Source organism: Thyridium curvatum (assembly GCF_004353045.1).
Source record: "Thyridium curvatum strain D216 chromosome Unknown NODE_15_length_556224_cov_80.126021, whole genome shotgun sequence".
In the NCBI taxonomy this organism is placed as follows: domain Eukaryota; kingdom Fungi; phylum Ascomycota; class Sordariomycetes; order Thyridiales; family Thyridiaceae; genus Thyridium; species Thyridium curvatum.
The window spans coordinates 179,260-196,703 of NW_022156770.1; the positions used below are offsets into that span (position 1 = coordinate 179,260).

At 52.4% G+C, this 17,444-nt stretch overlaps 6 protein-coding genes across 6 annotated transcripts; 5 read left to right on the forward strand and 1 right to left on the reverse strand.

The window, feature by feature from the left end:
* Positions 1-173: 173 nt before the first annotated feature.
* E0L32_003438 (uncharacterized protein) lies at positions 174-3,549 on the reverse strand (the record flags this gene model as incomplete). The annotated part of the gene is made up of 6 exons (XM_031137738.1): positions 174-1,210; positions 1,276-1,904; positions 1,959-2,021; positions 2,418-2,962; positions 3,018-3,464; positions 3,526-3,549. The coding sequence occupies 6 exons, from the start codon at positions 3,547-3,549 to the stop codon at positions 174-176; spliced, it is 2,745 nt and encodes a 914-aa protein (XP_030998587.1).
* Positions 3,550-3,950: 401 nt separating this feature from the next.
* On the forward strand, positions 3,951-4,993 carry E0L32_003439 (uncharacterized protein; the record flags this gene model as incomplete). The annotated part of the gene is made up of 3 exons (XM_031137739.1): positions 3,951-4,056; positions 4,111-4,714; positions 4,855-4,993. 3 exons carry the CDS (start codon positions 3,951-3,953, stop codon positions 4,991-4,993), a joined length of 849 nt encoding a protein of 282 aa, XP_030998588.1.
* A 581-nt stretch (positions 4,994-5,574) lies between these two features.
* E0L32_003440 (uncharacterized protein) lies at positions 5,575-7,102 on the forward strand (the record flags this gene model as incomplete). Its single annotated transcript, XM_031137741.1, has 3 exons — positions 5,575-5,761; positions 5,820-6,249; positions 6,307-7,102. The coding sequence occupies 3 exons, from the start codon at positions 5,575-5,577 to the stop codon at positions 7,100-7,102; spliced, it is 1,413 nt and encodes a 470-aa protein (XP_030998589.1).
* A 663-nt stretch (positions 7,103-7,765) lies between these two features.
* On the forward strand, positions 7,766-9,533 carry E0L32_003441 (uncharacterized protein; the record flags this gene model as incomplete). The annotated part of the gene is made up of 5 exons (XM_031137742.1): positions 7,766-7,875; positions 7,925-8,281; positions 8,343-8,897; positions 8,958-9,012; positions 9,213-9,533. 5 exons carry the CDS (start codon positions 7,766-7,768, stop codon positions 9,531-9,533), a joined length of 1,398 nt encoding a protein of 465 aa, XP_030998590.1.
* A 765-nt stretch (positions 9,534-10,298) lies between these two features.
* On the forward strand, positions 10,299-11,485 carry E0L32_003442 (uncharacterized protein; the record flags this gene model as incomplete). The annotated part of the gene is made up of 2 exons (XM_031137743.1): positions 10,299-10,521; positions 10,581-11,485. 2 exons carry the CDS (start codon positions 10,299-10,301, stop codon positions 11,483-11,485), a joined length of 1,128 nt encoding a protein of 375 aa, XP_030998591.1.
* A 1,281-nt stretch (positions 11,486-12,766) lies between these two features.
* On the forward strand, positions 12,767-16,852 carry E0L32_003443 (uncharacterized protein; the record flags this gene model as incomplete). Its single annotated transcript, XM_031137744.1, has 1 exon — positions 12,767-16,852. The coding sequence occupies one exon, from the start codon at positions 12,767-12,769 to the stop codon at positions 16,850-16,852; it is 4,086 nt and encodes a 1,361-aa protein (XP_030998592.1).
* Between the last annotated feature and the right edge of the window lie 592 nt (positions 16,853-17,444).

The following is a 17,444-nucleotide window of genomic DNA, read 5'->3' on the forward strand; positions in this document are numbered from 1 at the left end:
ATTACTGCTGCTGATAATTGGGGGTCTGTGAAATCACTTGTTCTCTGCAGTGCAGATGGGGCTTGCCTGACAATAGAGAAAAGCCTGTCTACTTGGTCGTATGAGTATCCGAGGACAGCGAGCTTTGGCATCTAACGTTCTAATTGCAAACTTCCAAGCTGTTGACTACCAAACTATGACTTTACGGTGAGAGGGCTGGGGATTGTTCTCTGCTCATTTAACTTGCTCCAAGATTCAAGGTCCGGTACGTCGCTGATGCTTTCTTTTGTGGATGAAGAGTGCAGGAGCCGCCAGTCAAAGCTGGTTTCCCATGCATGTGCTATTCTCAAAATAGTCTTCTCTTGCTTCAGGCCACCCACTATCTGCATTCCCACTGGCAGTCGGACTGAAGCGTCATCTTTTGCAGGCGCGTACCCTACTGGGATTGACACAGCCGGGTGACCGGTGACATTGAAAACAGCAGTATTAATAGTGAGCCCAATACTTGGTTCGAAGCACTGCCGTGGTGTCCCCTTCGGATTGCCATGCCTCGGAGCAACCACCGGTGTCGTCGGCATGATCAAAGCGTCGAACTCTTGTAGGGTCTTTTCATAGTCGTCGCTGGCCCTTCGAACTAGGTTCATCGTTTTGCCATAGAGTCCTGGAAAGTGGTCCATAAGATACATCCCGTTAATGACGGTGTTCTTTGTTGATGCGAAGAGCTTTTGGAAGTTGCCTGCCGTCCATGGGAGCCTTGCATGCTCAAACTCGGTGAGATATAGACCCCTCCGCCCATGGGCATGACCGAGAATATTCATTGCTCCTGCTATGCGTTGCTGGATCGTCCACAGTGCAGGTCCTTCCATATGTAACGGGACTGATACCTGGCGTATTGAAGCTCCAAGCTTTTCGAACATGGTGGCTGCTGACAGCACGACCTCATGTACTTCGGCTTGGACAATGGGGTTGTCAAAACCTTCCTGTAGGATTCCAATCTTGATGCCTGTGAGGTTTGTCGAAGATTCTCTCAGGGACTCCGCAAAGAGATGTGACCCAGGCTCTCCGGCACCGAGTGATCTGTCATCGATTCCATCATACCCGGCCATTGCGTCGAGACAGACGGCCGCGTCGTAAACTGACTGAGTCAGTGGACCTGCATGATCATCAACGGCATCTCCGCTGGTGAGTCCAGTCCAAGGAACTAGGCCATGTGTTGGCTTGAGCCCAACACCTATCATGCCATTAGCGATGAATTCGGCAGAAACTCGGTGTCAATGGGGCGAACTCATCACGTACAACCACAAAGAGAAGCTGGCACCCGAATGCTCCCGCCTTGGTCTGAACCAATTGCGCAGTCCACGAGCCCAGATGCTACCAACACCGCACCACCCGAAGTACTTCCGCCGGCAGAGTAGCCGGTACGGTGCGGGTTTTCCACCGTCCCCTGTGCACTCGTGAATGACGACGTAGAGTTGCAAAAGTTCTCACACACAGAAGTGCCAACTATATCGGCCCCCGCGTCGAGAAGTCTCGTCACAATAACGGCATCCGTCATGGGCGTCCATGCCGGAAATGCATCGCTCCCGTAGAATTGTGGTACGTCTGCCACGGCGATACAATCCTTCAGGCAGACAGATTTGCCTTTGAGGGGCGCATTGTCTGATGTATCGCCTCGGATCAGAAACTTGTGTGCCCAAGCATTACCGAAGACTTGTTCATCGGCTGTAGGCCGGTGAATATCCTGACGAGGATAGCGTTTGAGTTCCGGAATAGGCTGGTAGTCCGGTAGACCCATGACATGGTCTGCCACATCGTGAACTGCCGCAAGCAAGTCATCAAAATCTCGTGATTCTATTTGCTGTAAACCGAATCCGAGATGATGCCGTACTAGCTTCTCTGCATCGCCTGCTTTAATAGGATTGTTTCTGTCCGGTCGTGAGTGAGAGTCCATGAACTTTTGAACACTTTAGACAACATACTCCGAGATCTCTTTGAAAAACACTGACATCTTGACCGCACATAAGGAGCCTGCAACGGGATGTCTGTAAGTCGTAATCGGTGGGTATTCTGATAAGAGATAGAATTTGAACTCTCTGCAGTAAAGTCAATGCACTATTAGTACCGAGGCCTTGTATGGCAACAAAAACAATGCACGAAGTCATGGTGACTAACCCAACTAGTACGACTGGCGAGAGTTGTTGGAGTTGGAGTCACAAAAGCGACCCACTCAAACATCTCCAACACGATGTCCACAAGGATTCAGGCACGAACTCCACATCTCCGGCAGTTCAGTCGGGACCCATCAGGGGAAGAACCTGGACTCCATTCCCCAGGCTCGGGCAAGAGATAACGAATGCACGGTCATATTCACTATCAGTATACTGGGAAACTAGCTGATATTGACGACTAGGCGACCCTTGAAATCTCTAGTCTCGTACCTTTCTACAAGCCTTGGGGACTCGTCAAATGGCACACAGGTAACTTGAGATTGTATGCCACTTCTCGCCACAGCCTCCATCATCCTAGCTGTGCTCTCCGCGCTGGTAACGTAGCTACCTATGACCGTCAATTGGCGGAATACCAATAAGCTTGCGTCCAATCGCCAGCTCTCAGAGGGTAGCCCGAGCGCTACCATTACGCCTTCGATTCGCAAGAGTGACAAAGTCCAGGCCGTGACCTCGATCGAGTCTGTGCATACAACTGCAGCAGCGACCCCATCCATGTCCGTAAACTCGAATATCTGTTTTAGTGCATCCTCGGCGTTGCTCGAGTCTACGACTAGATCTGGCATCAGCTCTGGAGACAGCACTGATCTAGCCAGGTCATGTCCAGCCCGGTGATTATCGATGGCAATAGTGCGGAAGCCCATAGATTTGGCGAATTGAAGACCTAGATATCCAAGGCCACCTATACCAATAATCGCAACGGGTGCGCCGGGCTCTAGGCCCTTAGTGGCCTTTTCAAGGGCACCCCAAACTGTTGCCTTGGGGAGTGTGAGTGAGATGGGGCATTGAATGCAATTCGAGATTGGAACTTACGCCTGCACACATCAAAGGCGCTGCCTGGTCAAAGGATACGCTACTTGGCAAAGTAATGGTAGTCGCCGGATCAGCAACCATGTACTCAGCCAGGCATCCATCATCCTTGAATCCTGCCATCTCTCTCCGTTCACAAAACCGAGGATCCAGTACTCCGTTGTGCCGGGACTGGCACTTGATGCAGCCTCTGCACTGTGAACATGCCTTCTTGAAGTTCAGAACTCCAACGCGATCGCCGACCTTCCAGTTGCTACCACAATTTGGTCCGACTTGTACGATCACGCCAGCGGGTTCGTGTGCTGGGATGATAGGGAGCCGCGAGTTGAACTGTCCATGGTAGACCTGGAGATCCGAATGGCAGAATCCGGCAGCATGAATTCTTACCAGTAATTCATCGTCTCGTATCTCGGGGACCGGAACCGTGACTAGCTCATATGCCTTATTGTACTGCAGAGATATACAAGATTAGTGCTGTGTGGTGGGCGGAGCCAGGGGTATCGTGGCCTACACTACGGAGCTGTGCAGCTCTCATGTACGACGAGATTGTCTTTGTCAAAGTCATCTCCAAAAGTTTCACGCATCATGTCGTATCGTATCACCATGCAGTCTGGGGTACACTCGCCCGTATTAAGGAACTACCATTGATAAGTTAGCTACCCATTTGTCTCAACTGTCAACCCCAACTTTCTGTTAATTGACTCCAATTAGTGAAAGATGATCTTATCTAACTGACTCCAACACCTTATCTTTTCCCCGCCAACTAGTGGTAAGGACCTGGGCTAGCGCGTCCGAAACCCGGTTCAAGATGGAGGGATAAGGAAACGATCAACTTGTCTGAAGCTTGCTGAAGATAATTGGTAAAACCTCGGTCGGCAGTTGCATTTGACGAGTTGTACAATCGCACTTTCGTTACTACCTAAAGATATCAGCATCATGGGCAAGAAGCGTGTTCTCATCAGCTACGGTGTTGACGTCGACGCTGTCGCTGGATGGCTTGGCTCGTACGGCGGCGAAGACTCCACCAATGATATCAGTAGAGGTAGGTCGGCATACCCTAGAATGGATGAATTGCGATGCTAAATTCTCCTCGAAGGTCTCTTCGCCGGGACAGTCGGCGTGCGGAGGGTGTTGAAGTTGCTTGAGAAGTACAAGATCAGGTCCACGTGGTTCATTCCCGGACACAGTTTGGAAACCTTCCCGGAAGAGATGGCGATGGTCCGGGACGCAGGCCATGAGATTGGACTGCACGGCTACTCTCACGAGAACCCTACCGATATGACACTTGAGCAGCAGCGAGACGTCCTCGACAAGACTTACAAAATGCTCACCGACTTCTGCGGCAAGCCACCACGTGGCAGTGTCGCACCGTGGTGGGAGACCAGCATGGAGGGTGCACAGCTTCTCCTTGACTACGGCATCGAGTATGACCACAGCATGTCCCACCACGATTGCCAGGCATACTATCTGCCCACGGGAGAGTCGTGGACCAAGATCGACTACACCAAGAAAGCAGCGGATTGGATGCATCCGCTGAAGAAGGGTATCGACACAGGTCTTGTGGAGATTCCCTCAAACTGGTATTTGGATGATCTGCCTCCAATGATGTTCATCAAGGCAGCGCCCAACAGTCACGGCTTCGTGAATGCGCGCGACGTGGAGGATATATGGCGAGATCACTTTGACTACTTCTATCGGGAGTACGACGAGTTCATCTTCCCTATGACGATTCACCCTGACGTGTCAGGACGCCCACATGTGCTGCTGATGCACGAAAGGCAGGTAGCCCGGGATCCATTTGATGCTATACATCAGTTTCAATTGCTAACACAAAACACAGATTGATCGAACACTTCATGAAGCACGAGGGAGTGGAGTTTGTCACGATGGCAGAGATTGCGGATGACTTCAAGGCGAAGAATAAGCCTGCCGATGGCGCTATCATGCCTGCTGCACCTGGTGCTATTCTGAAGAAGTAGTCTAGTTTTCATAAATAAAAGACATGCCTTGAATGAGATCTGCATGTGGACCAAATGATAACGCAAGCACACTGTTATTATTATGCTCAAAATAGCACTATGTAACCCAACCTGTCTCATACTATCCTTGTTCCTCCGCATATCAAGAGACTGTCAAGCTCAGGGCACACGAAGCTCTAGTGCATCAAGGCAATGCACCCGTCATATGATGCCCACTACTTTGTTATTCGCTATCTATCATTTGTGAGTTGGGTGCTCCAAGAATTATGGGGCAGGTGCGTAAAAGTCTCCAACTCACAACCTTTTACCCCAACGTTATCATCAAGGATCCACCGATCGTCCCATCTCATGGAGTGACTCTGCGGCCCCACGGGGTCCATCAACCAGGCTCTTCACCCCAGACGGCTTATCTCGAGCCTCTGCAGAGCCAGGAACCCTCTCTTTTCATCAACTCTATTTATATTGGTGGATGGTTCCGCTTCTTGCTGTCCCTCAGAGAGGCATCAGTCGTCCTTTAGTCATCCACAACTCTCCTCTTGTTAACAGACGCGGCCCTGCAAACCACATTGGAGACTGCTGCCATGACTCTTGCAACCAAGACAGGCGACGAAATCGCCCCTGCGGCTAGCCGCAACAGTACCAGCAGTACTGAGAGGTATGGAAAAATAGAGAACCCCGAGAATGCTACCGAAGTATTCAAGACGGGAGAGGGAGGCGTCGAGTTCCGCACTGTTGGTTGGATCCATGCTTCTGTGATCTTCTTGAAGGGTATGCCTCTCCCTACTTCCTGTTAGACAAATATTGTTGTTGACTTTGCCGATTGCAGTCATCTTTGCCACCGGAGTTTTGACGATTCCCTCGGCCATGTACGTCCTTGGAGCTTTCCCTGGTGCCATCAACGTCCTGGGCTGGCAAGCCCTGAACACATACACAGCCATCATTCAGGGCAACTTTCGCAACTCTCATGCTGGGTGCCACTCGATTGCTGATATGGCCGAAAAGGTCGGAGGCATATGGGCTCGCGAGATTGTGGGCATCATCTTCCTGGTTACGTTCGCCATCGTTGGTGCTTCGGGAGTGTTTGGCGCATCTGTGGCACTCAATGCTCTTTCGAACCACGCCATTTGCACCAACTATTTTATGCTCGTTTCCATGATTACCGTCTTCATTCTCGCTAGTGTGCGCAAGTTTGAAAAGATTGCGTGGTTGACATGGATTGGCTTCCTGTCGGTCTTCATTGCTGTCTTCATTGTTGTGTAAGTCCAACATAAACCACTACTACTCGCACCACCGGAGTTCTGACAGAGTCACAGTGTTGGCGTCACCACCCGCGATAGGCCAGCTGCCGCACCTCAGACCGGAGATTTCGACCTCGGATACCATGTCATCGGTAGCCCAACCTTTGTTGCCGGCATCACCTCCGCCGCAACAATCTTCTGCTCTGGCGCTGGAACTTCGGCATTCCTCCCAGTCATCTCGGAGATGAGGAAGCCGCGCGACTACAACAAGGCCGTATATCTTTGCATGAGCATCGTCACAGCCTCCTACCTCTCTTTCAGCCTGGTTGTGTACCGCTGGTGCGGCAAGTGGGTTGCCTCGCCATCTCTTGGTAGTGCTGGAGGCACTATCAAGAAGGTCGCCTACGGTATCGGGCTCATAGGTCTGCTTGTCAGTGCTTGTCTCTACATCCACGTCGCCGCAAAGTACATGTTCGTACGCATTCTCCGAAACTCGGAGCACTTGCAGAAGAACTCGTTCGTCCACTGGTCGGTCTGGTTCGGCTGCACGCTCACTATGAGTGTTGTCTCGTTCCTTCTGGCATCTGGCATCCCCATCTTCAACTACCTCCTGGCTCTAGCTGGAAGCCTGACCTTTGCTCCCCTCGCACTGGGGCTGCCCGGTTACCTCTGGCTCTACGACCACCAAGACTACCGCAAGGGGTCTATCCTAAAGACGGTCATTTACTATCTGCACTGGGTCTTGATTGCCATTGCGGCTTTCATGACTGTAGGAGGCACCTATGGTGTCATCCAGCAAGTTATTGATGCATATGCCAACGGCGAGATTAGCTCTGCCTTCTCATGTGCCGACAACAGTGGATCCTCTTAGCCATGGATCCCTACCCAGGTCTTTTCCTTGTCTGTATTGCACATCATGTTCAGTTGGACTATTGGCCAGGAACATCAATATCTTTAGAGTAGCAGTCTGCACTGCAAACCTTGCCCCTGGTGGTGAGATGATCATTACATAATATAGCAACTGAATATGGAACGTATTTAAGATTTTCGTTCACAGATTCCGGTATCCTTCGCATGTCTCACATGCCGCAGTGTTCAATTATTCCAGCCTTTGTGTCACAACTCGGATTTCTTGTGCTGCTGTTAAGCCCAAAAGTTTCTAGTGGGTTTCATGTCTAAGGTCACTATAACAACGTGTTGGCCATTGCCGGCGAAAAGATATAGGCTACCTTGGATGATCCCCAAGTACTATCACACCTCGGACTCACGCCAAGAATAATGAGAAATTATCTGGCACCACACTAGAAAAACATTGATTCGGCTTCGGGTATCCCGACTGACGCCGGTCTGTTAAATTTCAAGCAGGGTGGCTGTCATCAGTCCGAGTTATCCGTACTACGGGGTTAGCAGCTTAAGTCCACCGGAGCGCCATCGTGTAAGAAAATCCCAAGTTGTATAAAATGTAAGGGTCTTCGTAAGATCTGTCAATATCATACATGCTCACCTTACTTTTCCAAGGCATCCCCAAACTGCAATGACACCCCCGAACAACCTTCCAACTCGCAAGCTGGGTAGAGATGGGCCTGCGGTCCCTTCCATTGGGCTGGGTCTCATGAGCCTCAGCGCTGCCTACGGCGCAGTCGGGTATGTCTGAAAGCTTCTAGGATGTACCTATACTGATCTCTATCAATAGGTCCGACGAAGAGCGTTTCAAGCTACTGGACAGAGCATGGGAGATAGGCTGCACAAACTGGGATACTAGCGATCAATACGGGGACAGCGAAGACCTTCTGGGGAAGTGGTTCAAGTTGCACCCAGAGCGCCGGGCCGACATCTTTCTAGCCTCGAAGTTTGGACTGAAAGTCCGGCGTAAGCCAAATGACTCGGGTTACGACATCGGAGTCGATAACTCGCCAGAGTATGCTCGGGTGGCCATAGAAAGAAGTCTCAAACGCCTTGGAGTTGACTATCTGGACCTCTACTATGTTCATCGACTTGACTCCTCTGTTCCTGTCGAGAAGACCATCGAGGTTCTGGCCGAGTTTAAGAGGTGAGTTTCTCATCGTAGGATAATCAGTATGAGCATGGTAATGCTGACGAGCTGCACCTAGAGACGGAAGAATCAAGGCCATCGGGCTCTCAGGCTGCACCTCTAGGTCTCTGCGGCGTGCATACAAGGTGACGCCCATTGATGCTGTCCAGATGGAGTATAGCCCATGGGTACTCGACATCGAGAACGACGTCGGTACTAATATGCTGTCCGCATGCCAAGAATTGGGCGTCACTGTCTTTGCTTACTCACCCCTCGGGCGAGGGTTCCTGACAGGAAAATACCGCACAACATCTGACTTTGGCCCAGGCGATTCTCGGAATCTACTGCCACGCTTCCAAGAAGAGAATATGGCACATAATCTACCACTTGTTGACCGTTTCCACGCTATTGCGGGGCGGAAAGGCTGCACCCCAGGTCAGGTGGCTCTGGCCTGGCTGTTGGCGCAGAGCGAGAATATCATTCCTATTCCAGGCACCAAGAAGATTTCGAACTTGGAAGAGAATGTTGCCGCTCTCAACATTGACTTATCAACTGCGGAAGTCAGAGAGTTGCGAGATGCAATCAATGCATGTAATATTGTGGGCGAGCGTGGGTTGCCAGGGCCTTTGCTCGAGTATGGAGATACGCCGGAATTATGATGGGTGCATTCGCAGTGGAACTTCCTACTCCGTAGGCAGAAGGCTCTTTTGAAATCGATTACGTATGTTCTGCTAAGCGAGACCTGGCTGGTACGCTGCTATCATTTTCAATCTAGGCATTGAGGTATCCAACCAATATGACAGATAATCCGAGAGATACGGCAGGGCAGTGTTCAACTCCCGTATTTTCATTTAAAGTGATTTGGCAACTACTTGTAGATGCCACCAGAAGGGCGTGGCGTTTCCACAGCGTGGGAAACGCTGTGGCTCCTAACTGATTCGGTATTCAGATCGGCAGCTTGGTAGATGAAGGCGCAGCTGAACAACAAGGAACAGGATGGCCACAACAATGTTATGTCGGCATGGCCCCCACGACAGGTGCGCCGGTGAGCGGCGGACTATCTCAGGAGACCGAAGTGTTCTCAGGAGTTCTATGCAGATCATGGAGCGTCCTCAAAGCACAGCGACCCAACGCTAATGCATGGGTTGAGTCTGAAGCCACCTCAGGACGATACGGAGATAAGCCTTGCCAATCAATGCGAGGTGGTGTCAAACATGTGGTTTCATGTATAGAAGGTCATGACAATGGAAGCCAAGACGGACGCGATTGAGCATAGTACATGCTTGGCAAACAGAATGCAACCTTGTCCTTTGGTGCCAAGATCTTCGCCGGCACTTGGAGGGAGGAGCGGGGAAATCGGCTCCGTTGATACCAAATCCAAAAAGGAAAGTGTATGCAACTCATCACAATTTCACCATCTCGAGCTGATTCCTGCTGGGGCTTGGCAGACGCCTTGAGGCTCGCGGTTGGGCAATAAATGCCACCACTCAGAGCCCCGAGGGGCAGCCTCGGGACTGCAAGGCGCGACATTGCCAAGAAGCGGTTGTTACCTGGTCCATGCCACGCTTCGGGGCGCCTATTCCAACTTGGAAGGTCATGGATGGACAGGAGCCGAATATTACGAGACCAACCTTCCGCTACTGCCGTCGTGCATCGAAACGGCGGGATTTACGGCCAAAACACTCCGACAAACATTGGTTCACCGGTGTGGTGAAAGGAATCGTTGCACATGTGGCGCGAGGAAGGACCGCAGCGATTAGTACTGATACCACCACAAGCACATGGAAGTAGCATCACTAGAGAGGAAGGTGATATACTGCTAGTGAGGGCATCGCAAGGTGCTACTGAATACGGAACCGTGGTGAGAATCGATAGTCTCGGTCCGTCTATATAATATCCGTTGACTGACTTTCTACCAGTCTAGAGATTGGCTCTGCTGTCCTTTTGCTCTTCAAGCCTCATCGATCACAGTCTTGGTTGACCTCCGTCTTTTCCTGGATACTTGGCCTTGTAACTCTCGTTATCATCAGACAAGATGAAGTCGTTCGCAGCTTACATTATGCTCCTGGCGTCTGCTGTCAGCTCCATGCCAGTCAATGAGCGCGATGCATCCCCCTTGGCAGTCAACCTGGAAATGGTTGGCAACACCCTTGTGAAGGCGACTATCACCAACACTGGCGAATCCGGTCTGAAATTGTTCAAGACCGGCTCGCTGATTGACTCTGCCCCAGTCGAAAAGGCTGAGATCTTCCAGGCTGGTGAGTAGTCCACCTGTCTCTGGGTGACTGGATACATGGCTAAGCCAGACACATACTAGACCAGAACGTTCCCTTTGATGGTATTCGTCTCCGCATCTCGACGGCAGACCTGGATGAGACCGCCTTTGAAGCTCTTGCCGCTGGCCAGACCATAGAGACCACTTTCGATGTCGGTGAGGCCCACAACCTCGGCGCCGGTGGTGATTTCTCCTTGACCTCTACGGGTTCCTTCTCGTATGCTCTGCCCGAGTCCAACGAGATCGCAGGCGCCATTCCCTTCACCAGCAACACCATCAACGCGAAGGTGGACGGCGCTGCTGCCTCTGCCATCCACCAGCGCTCCCTCCTTCGTGGGCGCCAGATTGTGCAGTCCGATTGCACCGGCACTCGGCGCAGCGCGACGACCAGCGCGATCTCGGCTTGTGAGTCTCTCGCCCGTCGAGCCGCTACTGCTGCTCGCTCTGGAGCTGCCGCCAAGATGACCGAGTACTTCAAGTCGAGCACCACGTCGACCCGCAACACCGTCGCCGGCGTCTTTGACCGCGTCGCGGCAGAGTGCGACAGCACCACCTCCGGCAACGCCCGCCAGTACTGCACCGACGTACTCTCCAGCTGTGGCAGCCGCGTCCTGGCCTACACCCAGCCGTCGACGGGCGTCATGGTCAACTGCAATCTGTACTACACTGGCCTGCCGGCTCTGACCAGCACCTGCCACGCCCAGGACCAGGCAACTACCACGCTTCACGAGACGACCCATCTGACCCAGGTCAAGGGCACCCAGGACTACAACGCCTATGGCTACTCTGCGGTCCGGGCTCTTTCGGCCTCTCAGAACCTGAACCATGCTGACACGTACACTCTCTTCGCTAACGGTGAGTTGGATGCTCAAAACGTGAATGTTAACTGTAAAACCTGTGTGACTGACAACGTTTCTTGTGAAATAGCCATCGCTCTGAACTGCTAAGTTAGTGCATTCTCCGCATTCTTATGAGGTCACATTAACTCCTGTGTGCCAGGCCGAGCAAGATATAAGGATTTAAGGCCAGGAGAATTTAATTGATCAAGATAAGGATTGGAAGAGCCAGTATCCAACATTCTGGTTCCTGGTAGCAGGGGATTCAAGAGTGACAGCAACAAGGACACGTTTTGGGGATGTATTGTATTCAAAACCTATCTGTCTACTTGCGCTCTGCTCTACTGCATCTTTCATGGTCCAAGGTGCCAATGTAACAGATCCGGCATCTAGTTTCAAGCCAAAATCTAACGTCACCCCATGAGATATAAAAAGAGAGCTTATGTCTCAGTTCTCTGCTCATGATCCCAAGATTTGAGTCTGCCATAATGTGAAACTTTCCATATGAGCCGACAGTCCTTGATATAGTCAACCCTCGTACCATTCCACATCATGACAACGAGAGGTTCACACAAGCTTTTTTTGTATTGATGTCTTTCTGGGTACTCGTGTCATGAGCCTGAAGTCTTAGGAGTTGACTCTGTTGGTCCAGTTGGGTTTATGAGGTCAACATTGAATGAAGAAGTGTCAAGTCAAGTCTGGGGCCTGTAATTGCAATGAGAAATCACAAAAGAGAACGGCATACAAGACTCCACGCCCATTTGATTTGTATATGTCTTAGGGCCGAAACGCGGTCTCCTTCCATTCGAAAGTTGAGCCGTATAGGAAGCTTCGTCAGCCGATAAATTGCATCGAGGCCATTAATCATCGTGACAGACACATTGGCAACCTGATCTGGGGTTCAGAATGCGGGGTCTTTTTATTTCAGCTGCCAAGACCTGTAGACAAGGATCATTGCAGCCGTTTGAAAGGTGGGAGGTTGGCAACTTGGCGGCAGACTGGTGGGCATTTCTAAAGGCTGAACAAAGGCCTCAATGACTGTTTTCCGGACGCTAAACCATCTCTAGAACTCAAGCTCTCGTGTACCTAGGTTCAGCACAGAGCAGGTGTTTGGCTGCTTTCCGCGGGAGGTTGTTGGTCCGCCCAAGGATAAGCACCTAATATCTGCAGATCATTCTTCACCCGCAAATTCCAATTTACGTCTTCAACTCTGGGCCTCTGTATTTTTGGTAACATGACACTATTCTTCAATCGACGGCTCGAGTTCACCGCCCGCGTTACCGCCGCTCTCAGCGGCTTCTGATGTGCGCCATTTCGTTGTGATAGAAGATGGCAGACAGAACACCAGGAGCCCGCGCTGACGCGCTCGCGAATATTACCAGGACGCAGAACATGTTACGACAGCATTTGGCCTCTGGGACTATACCCGTAGACCAGGAAGTTAGGATGCGCCAAGAAGCAGCGGAGTTCCTCATCCAACACTACAACCAGCTCCAGCAGCCACAGTTCATCCATGATGCCATTGAGCACCTCGAGATCATCCTTCGGCGGATCCCTCAGGATTCACCAGACCGTGCGAAATACCTCAACAGGCTGTCTTACGCGAAGATGACCGAGCACATGATTACCAGCGTCCAGCGCTCGCTCGACCAGGCCGTGCGATACGGACGGCAGGCAAAGGAAGTCGCCGAGGCGACCCGTCTTCTTGACCGGCAAGTCTCTGTGTACTTTGAGATCCTATCCAACTACGGATTTGCCCTGTCCCATCGCTACGCGCTCTTGCAGCAGATGGAGGACCTGAACGACGCTATCGCCTGCGCGAGGACCATCGTGGACTCGGCGCCGAAGGATTCAGAACCCTACGAGATCACGCTCAACAACCTTGCATCGCGCCTGCGCATGAGGTACGGTCGCAGCGGACACTCTAAGGACATCGACGAGGCCATCGCACTGGTGCAGAAATCGCTGTCGCTATCGGCCAAGGGAACGGTGCCGTACGGCGTCGCGCTGGGTCAGCTGGGCATGATCACTGCGGACAAGTTCAAGCGTACGCAGTCACTGCAGGATCTTCAGGATGCAATATCGCACTGCACAGAGGCCGTCAAGGCCCTGCCTCCGACCGTCGAGACTAGGGTTGATCTGTTCCGGCAGATTATCCAGCTTTATGATCAGAGATATCGCATCACAAAGGACACAGCCGACCTAACCGAGCTTGCAAACTACTCGGGATCGTTGTTCAAGGCGATTCCGGGAGGCCACGCGGCACGCGGGCAGTTCCTGCTAGACCACTGTCTTCATCTCCAGAACCATCTCTTTACCGCTCCAACGCTCCCTCTGGAGGAAAAATACGTCAGCCAAATCCAGCTTTTCGTCAGCATGATGCCTCAAGACTTTGTTGAGAAGTTCAAGTGCCAGTCTGTCATGGTCAACATCTTTGGCCAGCGATACATCCTCACACACAAGCTCGAAGACTTGCGCTTCCTAGCCGATTTTACTCGGACCGTGCTTGAGGAACACAACAGCAAGAGCGAAACCATGAATCCTCCCAAACCCAAGTACGACACGAAATGGCTGCAGGACCTAATCAACAACTTGCGGACATGCTGTGGAGCAGCAGCAGGAAATCCGATGCGAGCAGCTCTCGAAAAGGACGTTTATGAGATCTTCGACAAGCAGTACATAATCCAGCACGCTGCCCTAGATGCGATGATTGTGCTCTGCGAGAAGCGCGATGTGCGTCTCCAGGTCATCTCGCTGGCTGTACAAGCAGGACGCACTCTGTCAGAGGCGGACATCGACGCCGAGGTGGCGAACCGCAAGGCGTGGACGGAGACAGAGCCCAAGAAAGCAGAGGCATCGAGGTATCGTCCTCCAGAGTACAAGACTGAGCTTGGGCTCCGCAAACTAGCAATTGACCCAGAGACCAAACACATCGTCATGGATCTCAGCAACATGCTGGAGAGTGTCCTCGGCTACGATCCTACGGAGAAGGTCACACCGCAGGAAGCCGTAGCCAGGGAAGCTCGGATGGAGAAACAGGCAATTCAGAAAGCTCGTGATCAAGGACGACATCCCAATCTGAAGCTGTGCCGGATGTGCCGCGATCATACCAAACCGATTCAACTAGGCCAAGGCGGGTTCGAGCTAACAGCCAAAGACTCTCTTTATCCCTTTGGCAACTACTTCCAGCTCTCCCAAAGGAAGTCCATATGCGTCTTGTGTCGCTCCATTTTGTCGATCATCGAGGCTAGGCTTGGGGTTCTGCACCCAAGACTTGCCGCTATTGATCGGGAAATCCAAGGAACCCGGCTGTCCAGTGGGACATTGAGAAATGGGGAGAAGGTAATGAGGATCGACTACGGCATGAGACAAGTTGGTGAGCTGAGGCTGGTCACACCCAAGACGTATCAAGCAGCACTCCGCCAGGGCTGGTGCCTCGACCCGTATACCTCATTTGATGCCGCTCTGAACGGTCATGGAAGCCCGATCCATGACCCTCACGACCAACGCATTAACCTTGAAATCATCAAGGCGTGGTTACATATCTGCGATCACAGCCATGGGACGCTCTGCAATACAGCAAAGTCCGAGGTGCGAGCCGACACAGCAATACCAATGAACTTCATTGACGTGAGTCGGGACTGCCTCGTCAGCGCGACCTCCCATGAGAAGTACTTCGCCCTGAGCTACGTATGGGGCCGGGTCGAGATGTCCAAGACGGTCAAATCCAATTTTGAGCAAAGGCAGCAGCCCGGGGGCTTGGGCACAAAACATCTTCCGGCCACCATTAGAGACGCGGTTGAGTTTGTTGCCGCACTGAGCGAGCGTTATCTCTGGGTCGACGCCATCTGTCTTGTCCAAGATGACCAGGACCAGATGCAGCGGGACATCCCGCGCATGGATATTGTGTATGGAAGGGCGTTTGCCACCATTGTCGCCCTGGGTGGGGACGATGCCAATGCTGGTCTGCCTGGTGTCTATCCAGGGACTCGGCCCCCTCAAACCGTCGAGCAACTGCTCGTGTCGAAGCGGTCGACAGAGCTTGATGACGACCCTCAAGACCCAAATCGAGAAGTATTAGGCTTAGTTGCAGCACCGCGCGCTTTTTACTTGGAAGTCGAGCTCTCCAAGTGGAATTCACGTGGATGGATCCTGCAAGAGCGCCTCCTGTCCCGACGCTGCATCTACTTCTCGCCAAGTGCTGTATACTTCCAATGTGGACAGGACACACTCTGTGAAGGGGGCTCCAATGAAGAGTATACTTCGTTCATGCTCGGCAGGGTAGCCCTTGACGACAACCATGTGATGAAGAAATCCAATCACGACAATCCGCTGTCTGACATTGACGCCGTCTACCGCATGAGACCAGAGCAACGCACGAGGTCAGCATTCCAGACTTACAAGGCGCTGCTCGAGACGTACAGCAAGCGGGAGTTCTCATTCAAGTCTGACATTCTCAACGGGTTCGCCGGCATGTCCGCAGTGCTTAGCGAACTGCTCGAGGGCCCGACGCTACATGGGCTTCCGACTGCTGTGTTCAGTCACGCACTTCTGTGGACGCCGAATGGTAGACTCCCGCGCCGCGGAGCCAGTCTACCCACCATGGTGAACTTTCAGCCTGGCAAACCCGATAGAAACTTTCCTAGCTGGTCATGGGTCGGATGGGACGGGCCAGTCGAGTACCGCTTGTTTGACGAAGCCAACGGGAACATCATCTTCCCCAAGCCTCTGGTGCGCTTGTTTGAGCTCGAGGACGAAGGCGACCGTCAGGTCATTGAGGTGAAAGGTTACATTGAGAAACCTGCTCCAGGTGTCATCTCTGCGCCCGACTCTACCGACATAGGCACTACAACCGGTGGCCCATCTAATGCCATGTCTGCAACAGAGGAAGCAAAGAAGCAAGTCCTCGCAAAGATCGTCCCTGACCTCGACCGCAACTCGTCCTGGGTCGTCATGCCACCGGTACGGCCAGCGGAGCCAGTCTCCACGACCCCACCCAGGAACATCCTCCGCTTCAAGGCTCGCACTGTGCCCCTCACGGCTTTCAAGGTCACGCCGCGCAAGGAGTATCTCAGCGTGAGGACGCATATCCACGTGCGAGGAGACCAAGCCGTCCGGCGCATCGTCGACCGCAGCGGGAAGCACTGTGGTCTGTGGTGGGACCAGGCTGGCTACGGCTATGTGGGCATGGGTATGAGCGCCGAGGCCGAGGGCCAGATGGTCATGGCCGCGATCTCAGAGTATGAGAACATCTACTGGCGCCGCAAGGGCCCGAATCGTGTGGAAGGGGAGATACGGATGTTTGACGACGACGTCTATCCTGCAACGGGTGCTGGCAGTGGTATAGTCAATGTCCTAGTTGTTGATCAAGACATGGGACATCCAGACAAGATTGGGGATAGGTGTACAGTGGCGGTGATACATCAGAAGGCTTGGGAAGAGGCCGGGCCTCAAGAGGCTGAGATACAGGTGGCATAACGTGACTGTGCTCCATATAGGCTAAGCCCTGAATCAGGAGAAGCGGGTATGTACACGAGTTCATTGTTTCTCCTAATGTCTTGGATTCCAGCTGAGCAAGGATACCAGAGAAACACAAATAGTGAACAAGTTCCGAAAGCTCGTCTTCATATTGCTCAAGGGAAGGCCCGAGCGACATAGCTCTTCTTGTTATCAGAATACTGCCAGCCCCTGGTTGAATGCCACCGCTTTATAACTCGGTGAGCATCGTTCATAAACTTGATGATATCGAACCTCTCGGCCCAGGGTACCGGGCCTTCTCTCTGGAGGACTTGGATTGCTGCTCTCACCCACGTGATGCAATTTTCGTCGCCACTCCGCATTGGCATCGAGACACGACTTAGAACATGTTCGATTTCATCGTAGCCCATGCCGGCCGGGAGCTTTCCGATCATAATACGCCCGATCAGATGTTGACTGGTCTGCGAATTGCTCTGGCGCAACCCAAATTTCCACCCTCCGGGAACTGGCCCCCGTGAACTGTTCATCGGCGGATGGTCCTCCACATGGTGCAAGCGTCCCTCCCCATCGCTATTCTTTGGCTCTACCCAAA